Source organism: Copadichromis virginalis, linkage group LG2, assembly GCF_057382275.1.
Source record: "Copadichromis virginalis isolate Kocher_CV1m ecotype Utaka linkage group LG2, C_Virginalis_male_GT1.1, whole genome shotgun sequence".
NCBI lineage: Eukaryota > Metazoa > Chordata > Actinopteri > Cichliformes > Cichlidae > Copadichromis > Copadichromis virginalis.
The window spans coordinates 31,188,059-31,205,681 of NC_140619.1; the positions used below are offsets into that span (position 1 = coordinate 31,188,059).

General features: G+C 40.4%; 1 protein-coding gene across 19 annotated transcripts in view; it reads left to right on the plus strand.

Annotated features, from left to right (window-relative positions):
• The window catches only part of LOC146717672 (protocadherin gamma-C5-like), a 295,905-nt gene that overhangs the window by 70,311 nt on the left and 207,971 nt on the right, over nucleotides 1-17,623 (plus strand). The window contains exon 1 of one of the 19 annotated variants that reach the window (XM_085429653.1): nucleotides 1,271-3,649. The exons of 15 other annotated variants lie outside the window; for them this stretch is intronic. In XM_085429653.1, coding sequence (XP_085285779.1) covers nucleotides 1,301-3,649 — 2,349 coding nt within the window. In that variant the 5' untranslated portion in view covers nucleotides 1,271-1,300. Of the gene's footprint in view, nucleotides 1-1,270; nucleotides 3,650-5,251; nucleotides 7,768-10,439; nucleotides 12,831-15,052; nucleotides 17,447-17,623 lie in introns of those variants that run through there. 3 more of the 19 variants (XM_085479327.1, XM_085429645.1, XM_085429669.1) reach the window with 3 other exon arrangements.

The following is a 17,623-nucleotide window of genomic DNA, read 5'->3' on the forward strand; positions in this document are numbered from 1 at the left end:
TTATGACTTCAAATTTCACTGACAGCCAGCCGGTACCTTAAATGAAGAAACTTCCAGTCAGCATATGAATTTCACAAATGCACTGTAATTTTTGGTTAAACTAAACATCTTATGTGATGCATTTACTGTATCCACGCGGCTAGTGAAATGGTCTCTTTGCTTAGACTTGATAAAGATTATTGATCAGTCTGTCTTTTAATTATGTCTAGCATCAGCATTAAATCGGTTCGTAGTTTCACCACATGTAAACCATCAGAAAAACACAGTGCGCTGTTAGAAAAACCGCAACAGCTTAAACATTTTATTCATCAGGACATATTGAAGCAATCAAAGAAAATACTTTTTTGTCCGCACAAATGTATGACTGATAGCTTCCACGCTGTTAAAATGCTTGCTGAACAATAATTATTTAAAAGAAATTTGTCTTTAACTGCAGTGTTTTAGCAGAGTAAAAACTTCAGTGTGCAAAATATAAAGTCAGGATTTACAGTCTAAAAAACAGAATAATTCAGGAAGTTTGCTTTAAAAGAAAAATGCTTACGTTTTATTTTTGACATTTTTCACCTCTGCAAGGATAAAAGTGTTGGTTTAAATAATGTAACTGTTACAGGCTATACATGAATGTATTCAATACAGCTTTTTCTCAGTTTTACTTAATATATTTTTTTAAACAGGACGGTGGAAATGTAAAACAGGAAAGTGCATTAAAAATGAAAATAAGAATCACAGTTTCATTAGTGAGAGAGAGTCATGACATCATGGAATATAGGTTTGGCACTTCATACAATATTTATAATTTAAATGCTCCAGCTTATAGTTTTTTGTGGAATGACTTGAAATATAAAATTAATTTGAAAACATGAAGCTCTTGAAGGAAAAATGGTTCAGTTTGGTGTTGACCTACCCTGCTAGCAGTTGTATATAATTATCTGGCGAACTTAATTTATCTCTTTGCTCTCACAAAGTTTTTGTAGATTCGACTGGCAATTTTCAATGAATGTGTCTCTGTTTGAAATTAAATCATATTGTTGTGTTGTTATACCTAGAGAAATACTCATGGTGTCAGTGTGTACCAGCAAACGAGAGACTGCAATAATACCCCACCCTTCACTATCTACGACTTTCAACCTCGAATCAGTAGTTGCAGTTGTTTTTCGCAAAACGTTGGGTGATTTTTTCGCTTATGGAAGGAAATTGATCATTGTAGATCTTACTATACAAAACTGCTAGCAAAATTAGTTTTTTTTCCGCAGTAGCAATGGGATACAGCGTATATGCGCTGCACTGCGGCCTTGCTTATATGTATATTATCTTCGGGACCGTGAGTGGAGACGTGAGCTATTCTATGCCAGAGGAGATAAAACGTGGATCTATAATTGGAAATATCGCTAAGGATCTGGGACTTGATTTGGGCAGACTGTCCGCTCGAAAGCCTCGTATAGATACAGAGGATAGTGGTGTCAAGTACTGCAGCGTAAATCTCAATACTGGCGAGTTAATTGTACAAGAAAGGATCGACCGAGAGGGGCTTTGTGCGAAAAAGGCGTCGTGTGTTCTGAAACAGGAGCTAGTGCTGGAAAATCCTTTAGAACTGCACCGCATTCATATCCGCGTTCAAGACATCAACGATAACTCACCACAGTTTAAGGAGGAGTCACTTAAGATTGAAATACAGGAGTCAGCGGATAAAGGCGAACGTTTTCTTGTCGGAGAAGCTCACGACGCGGACATCGGAGAAAATGCTGTTCAGGGCTATTCACTTCAGCAGAATGATCATTTCAAACTAAATGTGAACACAAAGGCGAGTGGTCGTAAATACTGTGAACTAGTCTTAGACAAAGAACTAGACAGGGAAGACAAAAAAGAGATTGTGCTGTTACTTACCGCCTTCGATGGAGGCTCTCCACAGAGATCGGGCACTGTGGTCATACACGTCACTGTACTGGATGCTAATGATAATGTACCAGTCTTTGGTCAGAATGTCTATACAGCAAGTCTGCCTGAAAACTCTCCTCTGGAAGCATTAGTAATCACAGTGAGTGCCAATGATCCAGATGAAGGTTTAAATAGCGAAATTACTTATGGATTTGATCATGTTTCAGATGAAAACAGCGATGTGTTTTCATTAAACCCCAGAACTGGAGAAGTGAGAGTAGCTGGAGCAATTGATTACGAGAAAGTATCATCATATGAAATGCAGATAAGCGCTAAAGATGGATTAGGGTTAGTTTCATATTCAACATTAAGTATTGAAGTCACTGACGTGAACGACAATGCACCAGTAATACATCTTAAGTCAATGTCTAACCCCATACCCGAGAACGCCCCATCTGGTACAGAGGTGGGCATCATTAACGTGCAGGACAGAGACGCTGAGAATAACCGACAGGTCCGCTGCTCCATCCAGCAGGGTGTCCCCTTTAAGTTGGTTCCGTCTATTAAAAACTATTATTCTCTGGTGACCACAGGACAACTGGACCGCGAACTAGTGTCTGATTACAACATTACAATCACTGCCACTGACGAGGGCTCTCCACCTCTGTCCTCTTCTAAAAGTGTTCAGTTATCTGTAGCTGACATCAACGACAACCCACCTGTGTTTGATGAGCAGTCGTACAGCGCATATGTGAGTGAGAATAACAAACCGGGCTCCACTTTATGTTCCGTTAGTGCTCGAGACCCCGACTGGAGACAGAACGGTACAGTGGTTTATTCTCTGTTAGCTGGTGAGGTGAACGGTGCCCCGGTGTCCTCCTATCTGTCTGTGAACGGAGACACGGGTGTGATCCACGCTGTGAGGTCGTTTGATTATGAACAGTTCAGGAGTTTTAAAGTCCACGTGATGGCCAGAGACAACGGTTCTCCTCCTCTAAGCAGCAACGTGACCGTGAGTGTGTTCATCTCAGATGTGAATGACAACTCTCCTCAGATCCTGTACCCCTCCCCAGAGGGCAACTCCTTCATGACCGAGCTGGTCCCCAAAGCTGCACACGGAGGCTCTCTGGTGTCCAAAGTGATCGCGGTGGACGCGGACTCCGGACAGAACGCCTGGCTGTCCTATCAAATAGTCAAATCCACTGATCCGGGACTTTTTACCATTGGTGTCCACAGCGGAGAGATCAGGACACAGCGGGACATTTCTGAATCTGACAGCATGAAACAGAACCTTGTAGTGGCAGTGAAAGATAACGGACAGCCCTCTCTGTCTGCCACCTGTTCCATGTATTTACTTATTTCCGATAACTTGGCTGAGGTGCCAGAATTGAAGGATCTGTCTTATAATGAGAGCAATTCCAAACTGACCTCTTATCTGATCATCGCGCTGGTGTCTGTGTCCACGTTTTTTCTGACTTTTATCATCATCATCCTGGGTTTGAGGTTTTGTCGCAGGAGAAAGCCCAGACTGTTGTTTGATGGAGCAGTTGCAATCCCCAGCGGTTATCTCCCTCCTAATTACGCAGATGTTGATGGCACAGGAACTTTACGCAGCACTTACAATTATGACACGTACCTGACCACAGGTTCAAGAACCAGTGACTTTAAGTTTGTGACATCATACAATGACAACACGCTGCCTGCTGACCAGACTCTGAAGAAAAGTCCATCAGACTTTGTCGATGTGTTTGGGGACAGCGATGGTTCTCCTGAGGTAGGATCATTTCATTGTCACCAAAAATATCTTTTCGTCGTCCCAAAAATAAACTTGAATGATTCTGTAACCTCATTTGATTTACTTTGTTGCTTTTGTTCATTAGTGATGTAAGCATCTTGCAATTTCATTATTTTTTTTTCTCTGTCCTTGGTTCTGAACTGCGTTTTTGCGCTGTTCCTGGAATCGTTTTATGTGAATTTTAAGTCAATTTTTTCTTCTTTTTTTTTTCCCTGATTCATTTTTTAATACAGTTCCAAATTTGAGGGACCACCGATTTGGTTTGTCCAAAGTTGCGTTGTTTCTGGTTTGTGTAGTAGTATAAACAACTTCTTATTTACATCATTCTTGTCTGTCCTTGGTCCTGAACTCGGCTTGACATTTTAATGCTCTTCTAAAGATAGTTTTTTGTTTTGTGCTTTTTTCTTCTCTTTACCTTTCTTTCTTTCTTTGTTTTAGAAACACTGTCACCGTTATAGCACACCCAAATACAATATTTTTAGTATTTAGGTGTGATAATAATTTTCGCATAAATAAGGATTTCTAATTGATAATAAAGCTGTTCCTTCTACGTTTGTGTTGGCCATTAAAAATGTCATTCTTTTTTCATTTTTCTTTAATTGTTACTGAAAAGAAGAAGGTATGGACATGTCTCTATTGCTCATGTTCTAAATGAACGTGATAAAGAGCGCACATTCTATTACTCTTTGTTCTAACTGTCTTACATTTTAAATTTTTACATATTTCATTTAAAGAAATCTTCTTTCAGTCATAATTGTTCTTATGAATCCTTTACGTTAAGTTCTCAGCGTTGATAAAAATCGGACCCTTCAACGGTCTTTCAAAATTCTTGCAGCAGTGTTCATAGTCACTTTGTCGTTTTGTTTCGTTTTCTATTCGTTGTATCAATTTTAAAATGGTTACTAATCCTTCTGAAAGCGCACTGTGTGGATCACCGTTTGTTCACCCTCAGTTAATTGGACGAATACATCTGAGCCTTTTTTGACCCTCTCTATCTATTACAATGAGAATCCCAGAACTCTTCAGAAATACAAAACGATTTCACAGCAAGTCATCAAAAAGTAACGCTACGCTTTTGCACATAAAACATTACGAAGAACTTAGAATTTTGATAAAAGAGAAACTAACAGGAATAACAACAACAAAAACGAGAGAGAAAAAGCTCTCTCCCCTTTCAACTTAAATCATAGTGCAGAGTCTGTGTCTAGGATCATTCTGTTGACTCGTCAAAGCTGTCTGGAAACAGAGAAACGGTTATTTTACCTTTTTTTTTTTAGTTTCCATTGCAGCTGGATCATTACCTTATTACATATTATATATTTTATAACTACCTATGTTTTCAGCCATTAAAAGTAATAATAAAATAGCAAAGCAACTATCTATATATTTTTTACTCGTCCGTTCACAGTGAATGGCTCTACAGAATATCAAAATTTATTACATATTAAATAATAATAATAAAAAAACTTCACGTTGCCATACCTCAGTAAATACTCATGGTGTCAGTGTGCGCCAGTAAACGTGAAGACCTGATCATTCTCCACCCTTCTGTCTCAGCGAATTCAAAGCCCGGTTCTCCTTTTGTAACGCAGTTGGAAAATATCTCCTCGCGTATGACTCCAGTTTCACAGTGACTTTAAAGATTCTTTGGACATTTTTACTGTCTTGATTTTATGTTTACCTCTCATGTGCCATTTCTGATGGTAACAATGGGATACACCATATTTGCGCTGCACTGCGGCCTTGCTTTTATTTTTCTTTCTCTCCGCTTTGTCATCGGAGACATGAGCTATTCTATCCCGGAGGAGATGACACGTGGATCTATAATTGGAAATATCGCTAAGGATCTGAGACTCGATTTGGGCAGACTGTCCGCTCGAAAAGCTCGTATAGATACAGAGGATAGTGGTGTCAAGTACTGCAGCGTAAATCTCAATACTGGCGAGTTAACTGTACAAGAAAGGATCGACCGAGAAGGGCTTTGTGCGAAAAAGGCGTCGTGTGTTCTGAAACAGGAGCTAGTGCTGGAAAATCCTTTGGAATTGCACCGCATTCATATTCGCGTTCAAGACATCAACGATAACTCACCTCAGTTTAAGGAGGAGTCACTCAACTTTGAAATACACGAACTGGCAGACAAAGGTACAGGCTTTCCCCTAGATGAAGCTCACGATGCAGACATCGGAGAAAATGCTGTTCAGGGTTATTCACTTCAGCAAAATGATCACTTCAGATTAAACGTTAAATCTAAAAGTGGTGGGAGAAAATATGGCGAACTAGTCTTAGACAAAGAACTAGACAGGGAAGACAAAAAAGAGATTGTGCTGTTACTTACAGCCTTCGATGGAGGCTCTACACAGAGATCAGGCACTGTAGTCATACACGTCACTGTACTGGATGCTAATGATAATGCCCCGGTGTTTAGTCAGAATGTCTATAAGGCTAGTCTCCACGAAAACTCCCCTCTGGATACTGTTGTTCTCACAGTTAGCGCCACAGATGCAGATGAAGGTGTAAATGGTGAAGTTAATTATGGGTTTGACCACGTCTCTGAGGAAAGACAAGATTTTTCTTTGGACCCTAAAACAGGAGCAGTGAGAGTGGCTGGAGCAATTGATTATGAAAAGGAATCGTCGTATGAAATCCAGATTACTGCGAAAGATGGTTTGGGATTAGCATCATATGCTACTCTGTTAATTGAGATTACGGATGTAAATGATAATGCACCAGTTATAAATCTGAAATCACTATCTAACCCCATACCTGAGAACGCGTCACCTGGTACAGAGGTGGGCATCATTAACGTGCAGGACAGAGACTCTGAGAATAACCGACAGGTCCGCTGCTCCATCCAGCAGGGTGTCCCCTTTAAATTGGTTCCTTCTATTAAAAACTATTATTCTCTGGTGACCACAGGACAACTGGACCGCGAACTAGTGTCTGATTACAACATTACAATCACTGCCACTGACGAGGGCTCTCCACCTCTGTCCTCTTCTAAAAGTGTTCAGTTATCTGTAGCTGACATCAACGACAACCCACCTGTGTTTGATGAGCAGTCGTATAGCGCATATGTGAGTGAGAATAACAAACCCGGCTCCACTTTATGTTCCGTTAGTGCTCGAGACCCCGACTGGAGACAGAACGGTACAGTGGTTTATTCTCTGTTAGCTGGTGAGGTGAACGGTGCCCCAGTGTCATCCTATCTGTCTGTGAACGGAGACACGGGTGTGATCCACGCTGTGAGGTCGTTTGATTATGAGCAGTTTAGGAGTTTTAAAGTCCACGTGATGGCCAGAGACAACGGTTCTCCTCCTCTAAGCAGCAACGTGACCGTGAGTGTGTTCATCTCAGATGTGAATGACAACTCTCCTCAGATCCTCTACCCCTCCCCAGAGGGCAACTCCTTCATGACCGAGCTGGTCCCCAAAGCTGCACACGGAGGCTCTCTGGTGTCCAAAGTGATCGCGGTGGACGCGGACTCCGGACAGAATGCCTGGCTGTCCTATCAAATAGTCAAATCCACTGATCCGGGACTTTTTACTATTGGTGTCCACAGCGGAGAAATCAGGACACTGCGGGACATTTCTGAATCTGACAGCATGAAACAGAACCTTGTAGTGGCAGTGAAAGATAACGGACAGCCCTCTCTGTCTGCCACCTGTTCCATGTATTTACTTATTTCTGATAACTTGGCTGAGGTACCAGAACTGAAGGATCTGTCTTATAATGAGAGCAATTCCAAACTGACCTCTTATCTGATCATCGCGCTGGTGTCTGTGTCCATCTTTTTCCTGACTTTTATCATCATCATCCTGGGTTTGAGGTTTTGTCGCAGGAGAAAGCCCAGACTGTTGTTTGATGGAGCAGTTGCCATCCCCAGTGGTTATTTCCCTCCTACTTACGCAGATGTTGATGGCACAGGAACTTTACGCAGCACTTACAATTATGATGCGTACCTGACCACAGGTTCAAGAACCAGTGACTTTAAGTTTGTGACATCATACAATGACAACACGCTGCCTGCTGACCAGACTCTGAAGAAAAGCCCATCAGACTTTGCTGATGTTTTTGGAGATAGTGATAGGACTCCTGAGGTAGGAGGATGCCCTTTGCCCCATTTTCATTATTTTTTTTCTCTCACTTGCATTAAAGTTTTGTTGATAGATATTTAAATAAGCCAACTTTCTTTCCTAACAATAACGGTGTTAATGTACAAAAAATTACAATCCTTTTATTTTGGCTCTACCTTCATTGTTATTTAGCCTGTGTGTTTCATATTGTCTCTGTCTTTCTTTGTTGCATTCTCCCTCACTGATGTGTCTTTCCCTGTGGTACAATTTTCTAGAAGAGTAACATTTTCGGTTAACATTTTCATGTTTTGCTTTATTTTGGTGTTTTGGTTGAAGCACAGCCATAAAGCTGGTTTTTAGCATTTTTGGTCCAACTCCTTCCTCCCACAAAACCTACCTTGAGAGAAAGTTTCATCTTATTGCATCATATCTATAGGTTTGACTTTTTTCTTGGTATTCATTTTCCCGGTAGTCCAGCAGTTTTTTACTGATCAAGTGTGTTTCGACTTCCACAGGTATTATTTTTTATCTATTTAAAGACTTTAAGGTTATGTGGTTGAAACATTAAGTTCTATATAAGTTTTTTTTTTCTCATATAGATGATGGAAAACAAATGCAACAGGTCTGAAGACTTGACAGAAAGAAAGGCTTCTCTAATAACAATATAAACTAGTGATTAATAGGCTTAGTAACACCCTACAATGTAACTCAGTGTAAGTAATCAGCCTTACTATACTGCTAAAATTGTTAATACATTTTCCTCAATAGTCCTTGATCATTTTTGAATAGAAAATATTATCATTGGCCATGTTTACAAAAGTATATTATTTCTCATAGATGACACAGTTAATAATCATTCTATTTACTTATTTTATAGAACCATAATCCTGAGAATTATGTTTTGTTTTGTTTTTGTTTGTGTAGCACATTGTTATATACAGCATGGTCCAAAAGATGGATGCATACACCTTCTTTTTTGTTAGGAAAAGTTGGTCTTTTAGTGGTCTTTCAAAGCTTTGGTGTTGACAAAAATAGTTATTAACATTTCTCTTGAGAGTGGCTTAATATTTCTCCTTTGTCAGCGTGAAGTTGGTTCATCACAGGTGTCCTACCGCAGAGTAGGCACTCCCACAGAGTTTATATTATTCTCACTCATATTGTACTGTAAATATGATATATTGCATTATCATTTTCTCTCCTATTGTGATACTTACACACTCTTCTTTTCCTGAAAGAAATATCACACTTAAATTAACTTAAAAGTAGGACTTTTGCCAGTTGCCCAATACAAAATATATTTATGTTTGAAACAGACCCAAACTGTGTATCCTTGTCTTGCACTTGCTCTCTCTCTCTCTCTGACTGTATGCTTGTGTTTTACTTAGCAATTCTGCGTCTGATGAAGTTTCTTTTCTGTCTCTCAGCTGAGTGTAATAAGCTTCTGATGATACGGTCAGTTTAGTGATCAGGCTTCATATGCAACTTGTTAACATCTAGTTCAAAGTGTTTTTGTTTGTGGTTAACTGTTCTAGAAAAACATTCAGCCTAGCAACAATTCAGTGCAGTTAAATCCCCACTTTGTTTTAGAATTTCAGTCTGACTTGTGACACTTTTACTCAGTTCTGATATTACCTCAAAATCACAGTACTAATAAGTAAATTCTGGTCTAATGTAAATTTGAGGTACCATCACATTTATGAGATTAGCAAAGGCTTCAGGGAATTTGTTAGTTTATTTTAAAAAGTTCAGATGACTCAGTAAAATCCACATAAATTTCGCCTTAATGCATGAAATAGTAGCTGGGATACAACTGAAAGAAATCTGACTTCTAACAGAAAAATTTACTGAATAATTGCTTAGTTGCTAACACAAAACTATTTTTTATGAAAGGATACTAAATTTCAGACTGCATCCTCTATCTTGATTCAGTTATTTTAAAAAACCAAAAAAAAAAAACCAACCAACATTAATTTTCTTTTGTCTGAGAAGAAAAGAAACAGGTGAATCAGCCAGTTTCCTTTTTAGTGTATTTAAAAAAAAAAGTTTTTCTTAAGCAGTCATAAAAATTCAGTTTGATGTTAGTATACTGAACTTGGATAATATGGGTTTTTTAATCTTTCTGTCTTGATTTTTCATGTATTTTACAATTTTATTTTTTATTTTTTTCCTGTGCTTTGTGTCCTATGGGACATTAACAACGTTAACCTTGGTCATAATTTAAATAGGTAAACTCAATGCGTGTGATTACGTTGGAACCAGCAACATGAAATTTTTGTTAATACACAATTAGGCTGATTTCCGAAAGGCTACAAAGAGGGGGAACCCACAGTTTGTCGTTCAGTCGTAAACATATAGTGATATCAGTATTTCTAGGCCCTACAGATATAGATTTATGCCATATTCCATTAAGTAATAATATAGTCACTAAACGTGTATTAAAATAAAACACTCCGATCTTGCAGTATCTATTGAGTGCATTTAGGCATTTAACTTGGATAAGGTGGGGTCAGTGTCATTTTTGAACTCACGGTGTCGCTATACACCAGCCCTAAAAGACTGAATTCCTCTTTTCTTTGTGGACTTTCTGTCTTGCACGCCCGCTGCCTGCTCTAGGTTTAGCACGAGACGCGCTGAATTGCAGTTCCTATTTCTGCTTTTGTGCTATCTTTGCTGCGTTATTGCTTTAACATATTAGAGGTATATCATTGAAGATGGAATTGAATACTATCGCGTTTCAGGCTTGGAACGTTTGTTTCCTCCTTCTGCTGCATGTTGCTCATGGAGACATGAGCTATTCTTTACCAGAGGAAATGAAACGAGGATCCATTATTGGAAATATAGCCAAAGACCTCGGGATGGAAACGGGCGCGCTGTCCAGCAGGAGAGCCCGCATCGACGCCGACGGAACCGACAAACGTTACTGTGACATAAACATGAGTAACGGAGAGCTGATTGTTGCAGACAGGATTGACCGCGAGGGGCTTTGTGGAGAAAAGGCTTCGTGCATCCTAAAACACGAGCTCATGCTGGAGAATCCGCTCGAGCTTCTTCGTATCAGCCTTCACATTCAAGATATCAATGACAACGCACCGCAATTCAATGAAGAACGGATTAATATAGAAATTCGAGAATCCGCTGACAGAGGAGCTCGTTTTGTGATAGAAGAAGCGCACGATGCGGATGTGGGGCAAAATTCAGTGCAGCAGTACAACCTTAAAAATAATGAAAATTTTATTTTGTCTGTAAATGGAAACACCAGAGAGCTCGTTCTTGAAAAGGAGCTTGATCGTGAAAAACAACAGGAAATGAATTTAATTCTCACAGCTTTGGATGGTGGATCTCCTCAGAGATCAGGTACATTAGTAATACACGTCACTGTGCTGGATGCTAATGATAACGCCCCAGTGTTCACCCAAGCCGTTTATAAAGCCAGCCTGCCTGAAAACTCTCATTTAGACACTGTAGTGATTACAGTAAGCGCAACCGATGCAGATGAGGGACTTAACGGAGATGTGACGTATGACTTTGGACATGTTACTGAAGAAGTGAAGAAGATATTTAGCATTGATCGTAAAGTAGGTGACATAAGAGTAATTGGTGCTGTTGACTATGAAACTACTACATCATTTGAAATACGCGTTAAAGCAAAAGATGGGCTGGGGCTTTTATCCTACGCTAAAGTAATAATTTCTATCACTGACGTGAATGACAACGCCCCTGTAGTTAATCTGAAGTCACTGACCAATCCGATACCAGAGAACACCCCAGCTGATACAGACGTGGGCATCATTAACGTGCAGGACAGAGACTCCGAAACTAATGGACAGGTCCGCTGCTCCATCCAGCAGGGTGTCCCCTTTAAGTTGGTTCCTTCTATTAAAAACTATTATTCTCTGGTAACAACGGGACAACTGGACCGTGAACTAGTGTCTGATTACAACATTACAATCACTGCCACTGATGAGGGCTCTCCACCTCTGTCCTCTTCTAAAAGTGTTCAGTTATCTGTAGCTGACATCAACGACAACCCGCCTGTGTTTGAGGAACAGTCATACAGCGCATATGTGAGTGAGAATAACAAACTGGGCTCCACTTTATGTTCCGTTAGTGCTCGAGACCCCGACTGGAGACAGAACGGTACAGTGGTTTATTCTCTGTTAGCTGGTGAGGTGAACGGTGCCCCGGTGTCCTCCTATCTGTCTGTGAATGGAGACACCGGTGTGATCCACGCTGTGAGGTCGTTTGATTATGAACAGTTCAGGAGTTTTAAAGTCCATGTGATGGCCAGAGACAACGGTTCTCCTCCTCTAAGCAGCAACGTGACCGTGAGTGTGTTCATCTCAGATGTGAATGACAACTCTCCTCAGATCCTCTACCCCTCCCCAGAGGGCAACTCCTTCATGACCGAGCTGGTCCCCAAAGCTGCACACGGAGGCTCTCTGGTGTCCAAAGTGATCGCGGTGGACGCGGACTCCGGACAGAACGCCTGGCTGTCCTATCAAATAGTCAAATCCACAGATCCGGGACTTTTTACTATTGGTGTCCACAGCGGAGAGATCAGGACACAGCGGGACATTTCTGAATCTGACAGCACGAAACAGAACCTTGTAGTGGCAGTGAAAGATAACGGACAGCCCTCTCTGTCTGCCACCTGTTCCATGTATTTACTTATTTCTGATAACTTGGCTGAGGTGCCAGAACTGAAGGATCTGTCTTATAATGAGAGCAATTCCAAACTGACCTCTTATCTGATCATCGCGCTGGTGTCTGTGTCCACCTTTTTCCTGACTTTTATCATCATCATCCTGGGTTTGAGGTTTTGTCGCAGGAGAAAGCCCAGACTGTTGTTTGATGGAGCAGTTGCCATCCCCAGCGGTTATCTCCCTCCTAATTACGCAGATGTTGATGGCACAGGAACTTTACGCAGCACTTATAATTACGACGCGTACCTGACCACAGGTTCTAGAACCAGTGACTTTAAGTTTGTGACATCATACAATGACAACACGCTGCCTGCTGACCAGACTCTGAAGAAAAGTCCATCAGATTTTGCTGATGTCTTTGGAGACCTGGATGGGTGCTCAGAGGTATGGCCCCTTCGCACTAAGCAAGTCATGTTTTAATCTTGTGCCAGATGAATATCAACAGTTCAGTTTTCTTCTACTTTATCATCACAAATTTGTTTCTTTAAATGCTTGGAGCAAAAATTGGTTTATTAATTCTAACTTTTTCTTCTTTCCTCTAAAGTGTTTCCTAGAGGTGTTGCTCTCTTTCTCTGGTTGTGGCTAAAATATGCTTGATTTCAACATGATACATTTCATACTTTCATACTTATAGATTTAGTGTGATATGTTATTTGTGTGTGTTCAATTTATTGTAATTTTGCAAGCTCATATGATGTATGTTCATCAACACAATAGGTATTTCTGCATCGTGCTTGCAGTGGTTTTTTGTCTGTACACTTTATTTGTTGTTTGTTTTGTTTTTTCACTAATTGATTACTTTTATCCTCTATCTGAAGCTGTGAGAGCAACTTTTACTCTTAGGAAGATATAGTTGTATAATGTAATCAAAATTTCATCTTATTTTTTCCGGTACTACCATTTATTAAATAACACTTTGTGAATATATGCCCAGTGCTTTAGCTGTGTTGTTACTGATATTTTGTCAGTAGTTCTACACCTCTGGTTAGTTGATACACAGAAGGGCAGATGCTGCAGAATTTTACAGTTTTTTTTTTTAAATAGTGTATATTTGTCAGCTACATTTCATACTGTAGGTTTATCTTAGTGCTAAACCACATATTTATCTTTAGCACAATATTATCAGTGTAGTAATAAAGATCTTTGCCCATTCTCGCTATCATGTCACATTTTAAGTATGAGACTCATGTCCCAACCTGGATTTGTTCCTATGTCTGCCTTATCTAAAATAGGAGATGCACAAAAAGCATCTATAAAAGCTCACTTCTACATTTATTTCATACTTCTCATACCTGTGATGTTTTCCTATCATATGTCAGACTGAGTAATTTGGTGAATTTTGTAATCTGATGGCTGTCATTATATATTCTTAGCGCTGGACAGAAGTAGCTGTCAAGTGATGGAATGCAATTCATCTTAATTGCAAGCAATAGCAATTTAGATTATAATTACATTTTTTCACACTAAAGGAGTGCAAACATGTATTACTATCTGTTTGTAGGTATTTATATTTAAACACATTCCATCACACTTGACTAGTAGGACTGTTTCTTTAACAGCTTTGTCTTTGATCTTAATTTTAAAATACGTGAAAGTTGATTTCTAATTCATGTGACTGATGAGTTGTAAAATGAGGCAGTGTGTAGTTTAACTGGAGCTCTTGAGTTTGCACTGTCTCAACTGAGATTTCTTTAGCGACTCTGGTGACCGCATGGCACACTTGTTAATTTTTTTAAAAAGCAACAAATGAAACCATAAATCATTGGACGGTAAATTTAGGTGTATTTCTGAAATCCAAATGTGACTCCTGCTTACTGGATAACATGATTTAATACCAAAAATATCAACATAGCAATACTAGACATAAGAGCAAAAACATACTGAAAGCACATAAACATTTTCCTGCACCAGCTTTATACACGTAGCTACATTTGAACCTTTGGGTTGAGAGGGTCTAGTATGAAAACAGTTATGCAGAGCAGCAGATTAGCAGTATCTACTGGATGGAGACAAAAAGCATAAAACAGTCACCTGGAGTACAGTAACTGACTCAGTGTAACTAAACAACCTGCATATGTGTGTGGTGATGAGAACAAGGCAGTGATCACTATGTGAAGAACAGTTCCAGGCACACAGACAAATCTGAATCCTCTTAGTAGAAACAACAACAACATACAATTAAAGATATCATAATTTTATGAAGACAAATAAGCACATTTATAGTTGTCTTCTTTTTTTTTTGTTTGATTTTACAACTGTTTACTTGATTCACAATGTAAAACTCCTTTCTCTCATTGTCTCCTTTATAGTAACTGAAGTTTTACATATTTATTCTACATAAAAATATTTTTTTAAAAGAAGATAAAAATCATGCACTGAACATTAGTTGTAGTTTGCTTAGATTTAGTGTTAAGGTGTTTCCGCAAAACCTAACTCACGGTGGCGCTAAAAACCAGCCCTAACAGTTTTCATTTCCTGTATTCATCGGTGTGGACGCGCATTCTTGCGCTTTTGTGTCTCAGTTAGGGCCACCTCCCGAGAATTGCAGTTGTGAGTCGTATTTTGGGGTTCAGGTCATTTTTTTCCTTATTTTTCAGCCTCTTAATAATTCATCTCTTATAATGGATTCGAAGATATTCGTGTTTCGTTCGCGTGAGTTTTCTTTCTTCCTTCTTTTGTTCCATGTCGCTCATGGAGACATGAGCTATTCTTTCCCAGAGGAAATGAAACGAGGATCCGTTATTGGAAATATAGCCAAAGACCTCGGGATGGAAACGGGCGCGCTGTCCAGCAGGAGAGCCCGCATCGACGCCGACGGAACCGACAAACGTTACTGTGACATAAACATGAGTAATGGAGAGTTGATTGTTGCAGACAGGATTGACCGCGAGGGGCTTTGTGGAGAAAAGCCTTCGTGCATCCTAAAACACGAGATTATGCTGGGGAATCCGCTCGAGCTTCATCGTATCAGCCTTCACATTCAAGATATCAATGACAACGCACCACAATTCAATGGAGAACGGATTAATATAGAAATTCAAGAGTCGGCTGTGAGAGGAGCTCGTTTTGTGATAGAAGAAGCGCACGATGCGGATGTGGGGCAAAATTCAGTGCAGCAGTACAACCTTAAAAAGAATGAAAATTTTATTTTGTCTGTAAATGGAAACACAATAGAGGTCGTTCTTGAAAAGGAGCTTGATCGTGAAAAACAACAGGAAATGGATTTAATTCTCACAGCTTTGGATGGTGGATCTCCTCAGAGATCAGGTACATTAGTAATACACGTCACTGTGTTGGATGCTAATGATAACGCCCCAGTGTTCAGCCAAGCCGTTTATAAAGCCAGCCTGCCTGAAAATTCTCATCTAGATACTGTAGTGATTACAGTAAGCGCAAGTGATGCAGATGAGGGAGTTAATGGAGATGTGACGTATGACTTTGGGCATGTTACTGAAGAAGTGAAGAAGATATTTAGCATTGATCATAAAGTAGGTGACATAAGAGTAATTGGTGTTGTTGACTATGAAACTACTACATCATTTGAAATACGTGTCAAAGCAAAAGATGGGCTGGGGCTGTCATCCTACGCTAAAGTAATGATTTCTATCACTGATGTGAATGACAACGCCCCTGTAGTTAATCTGAAGTCACTGACCAATCCAATAACAGAGAACACTCCACCTGGTACAGAGGTGGGCATCATTAACGTGCAGGACAGAGACTCTGGGAATAACCGACAGGTCCGCTGCTCCATCCAGCAGGGTGTCCCCTTTAAGTTGGTTCCTTCTATTAAAAACTATTATTCTCTGGTGACTACGGGACAACTGGACCGTGAACTAGTGTCTGGTTACAACATTACAATCACTGCCACTGATGAGGGCTCTCCACCTCTGTCCTCTTCTAAAAGTGTTCAGTTATCTGTAACTGATATCAATGACAACCCACCTGTGTTTGAGGAACAGTCGTACAGCGCATATGTGAGTGAGAATAACAAACCGGGCTCCACTTTATGTTCCGTTAGTGCTCGAGACCCCGACTGGAGACAGAACGGTACAGTGGTTTATTCTCTGTTAGCTGGTGAGGTGAACGGTGCCCCAGTGTCATCCTATCTGTCTGTGAACGGAGACACGGGTGTGATCCACGCTGTGAGGTCGTTTGATTATGAACAGTTTAGGAGCTTCAAAGTCCATGTGATGGCCAGAGATAACGGTTCTCCTCCTCTCAGTAGCAACGTGACCATGAGTGTGTTCATCTCAGATGTGAATGACAACTCTCCTCAGATCCTGTACCCCTCCCCAGAGGGCAACTCCTTCATGACCGAGCTGGTCCCCAAAGCTGCACACGGAGGCTCTCTGGTGTCCAAAGTGATCGCGGTGGACGCGGACTCCGGACAGAACGCCTGGCTGTCCTATCAAATAGTCAAATCCACTGATCCGGGACTTTTTACTATTGGTGTCCACAGCGGAGAGATCAGGACACTGCGGGACATTTCTGAATCTGACAGCATGAAACAGAACCTTGTAGTGGCAGTGAAAGATAACGGACAGCCCTCTCTGTCTGCCACCTGTTCCATGTATTTACTCATTTCTGATAACTTGGCTGAGGTGCCAGAACTGAAGGATCTGTCTTATAATGAGAGCAATTCCAAACTGACCTCTTATCTGATCATCGCGCTGGTGTCTGTGTCCACGTTTTTTCTGACCTTCATCATCATCATCCTGGGTTTGAGGTTTTGTCGTAGGAGAAAGCCCAGACTGTTGTTTGATGGAGCAGTTGCCATCCCCAGTGGTTATCTCCCTCCTAATTACGCAGATGTTGATGGCACAGGAACTTTACACAGTGCTTACAATTATGACGCATACCTGACCACAGGTTCTAGAACCAGTGACTTTAAGTTTGTGACATCATACAATGACAACACGCTGCCTGCTGACCAGACTCTGAAGAAAAGTCCATCAGATTTTGCTGATGTCTTTGGAGACCTGGACGGGTGCTCAGAGGTATGGCCCCTTCGCACTAAGCAAGTCATGTTTTAATCTTGTGCCAGATGAATATCAACAGTTCAGTTTTCTTCTACTTTATCATCACAAAATTCTTTTTTTAAATGCTTGGAGCAAAAGTTGGTTTATTAATTCTCACATTTTCTTCTTTCCTCTAAAGTGTTTCCTAGAGGTGTT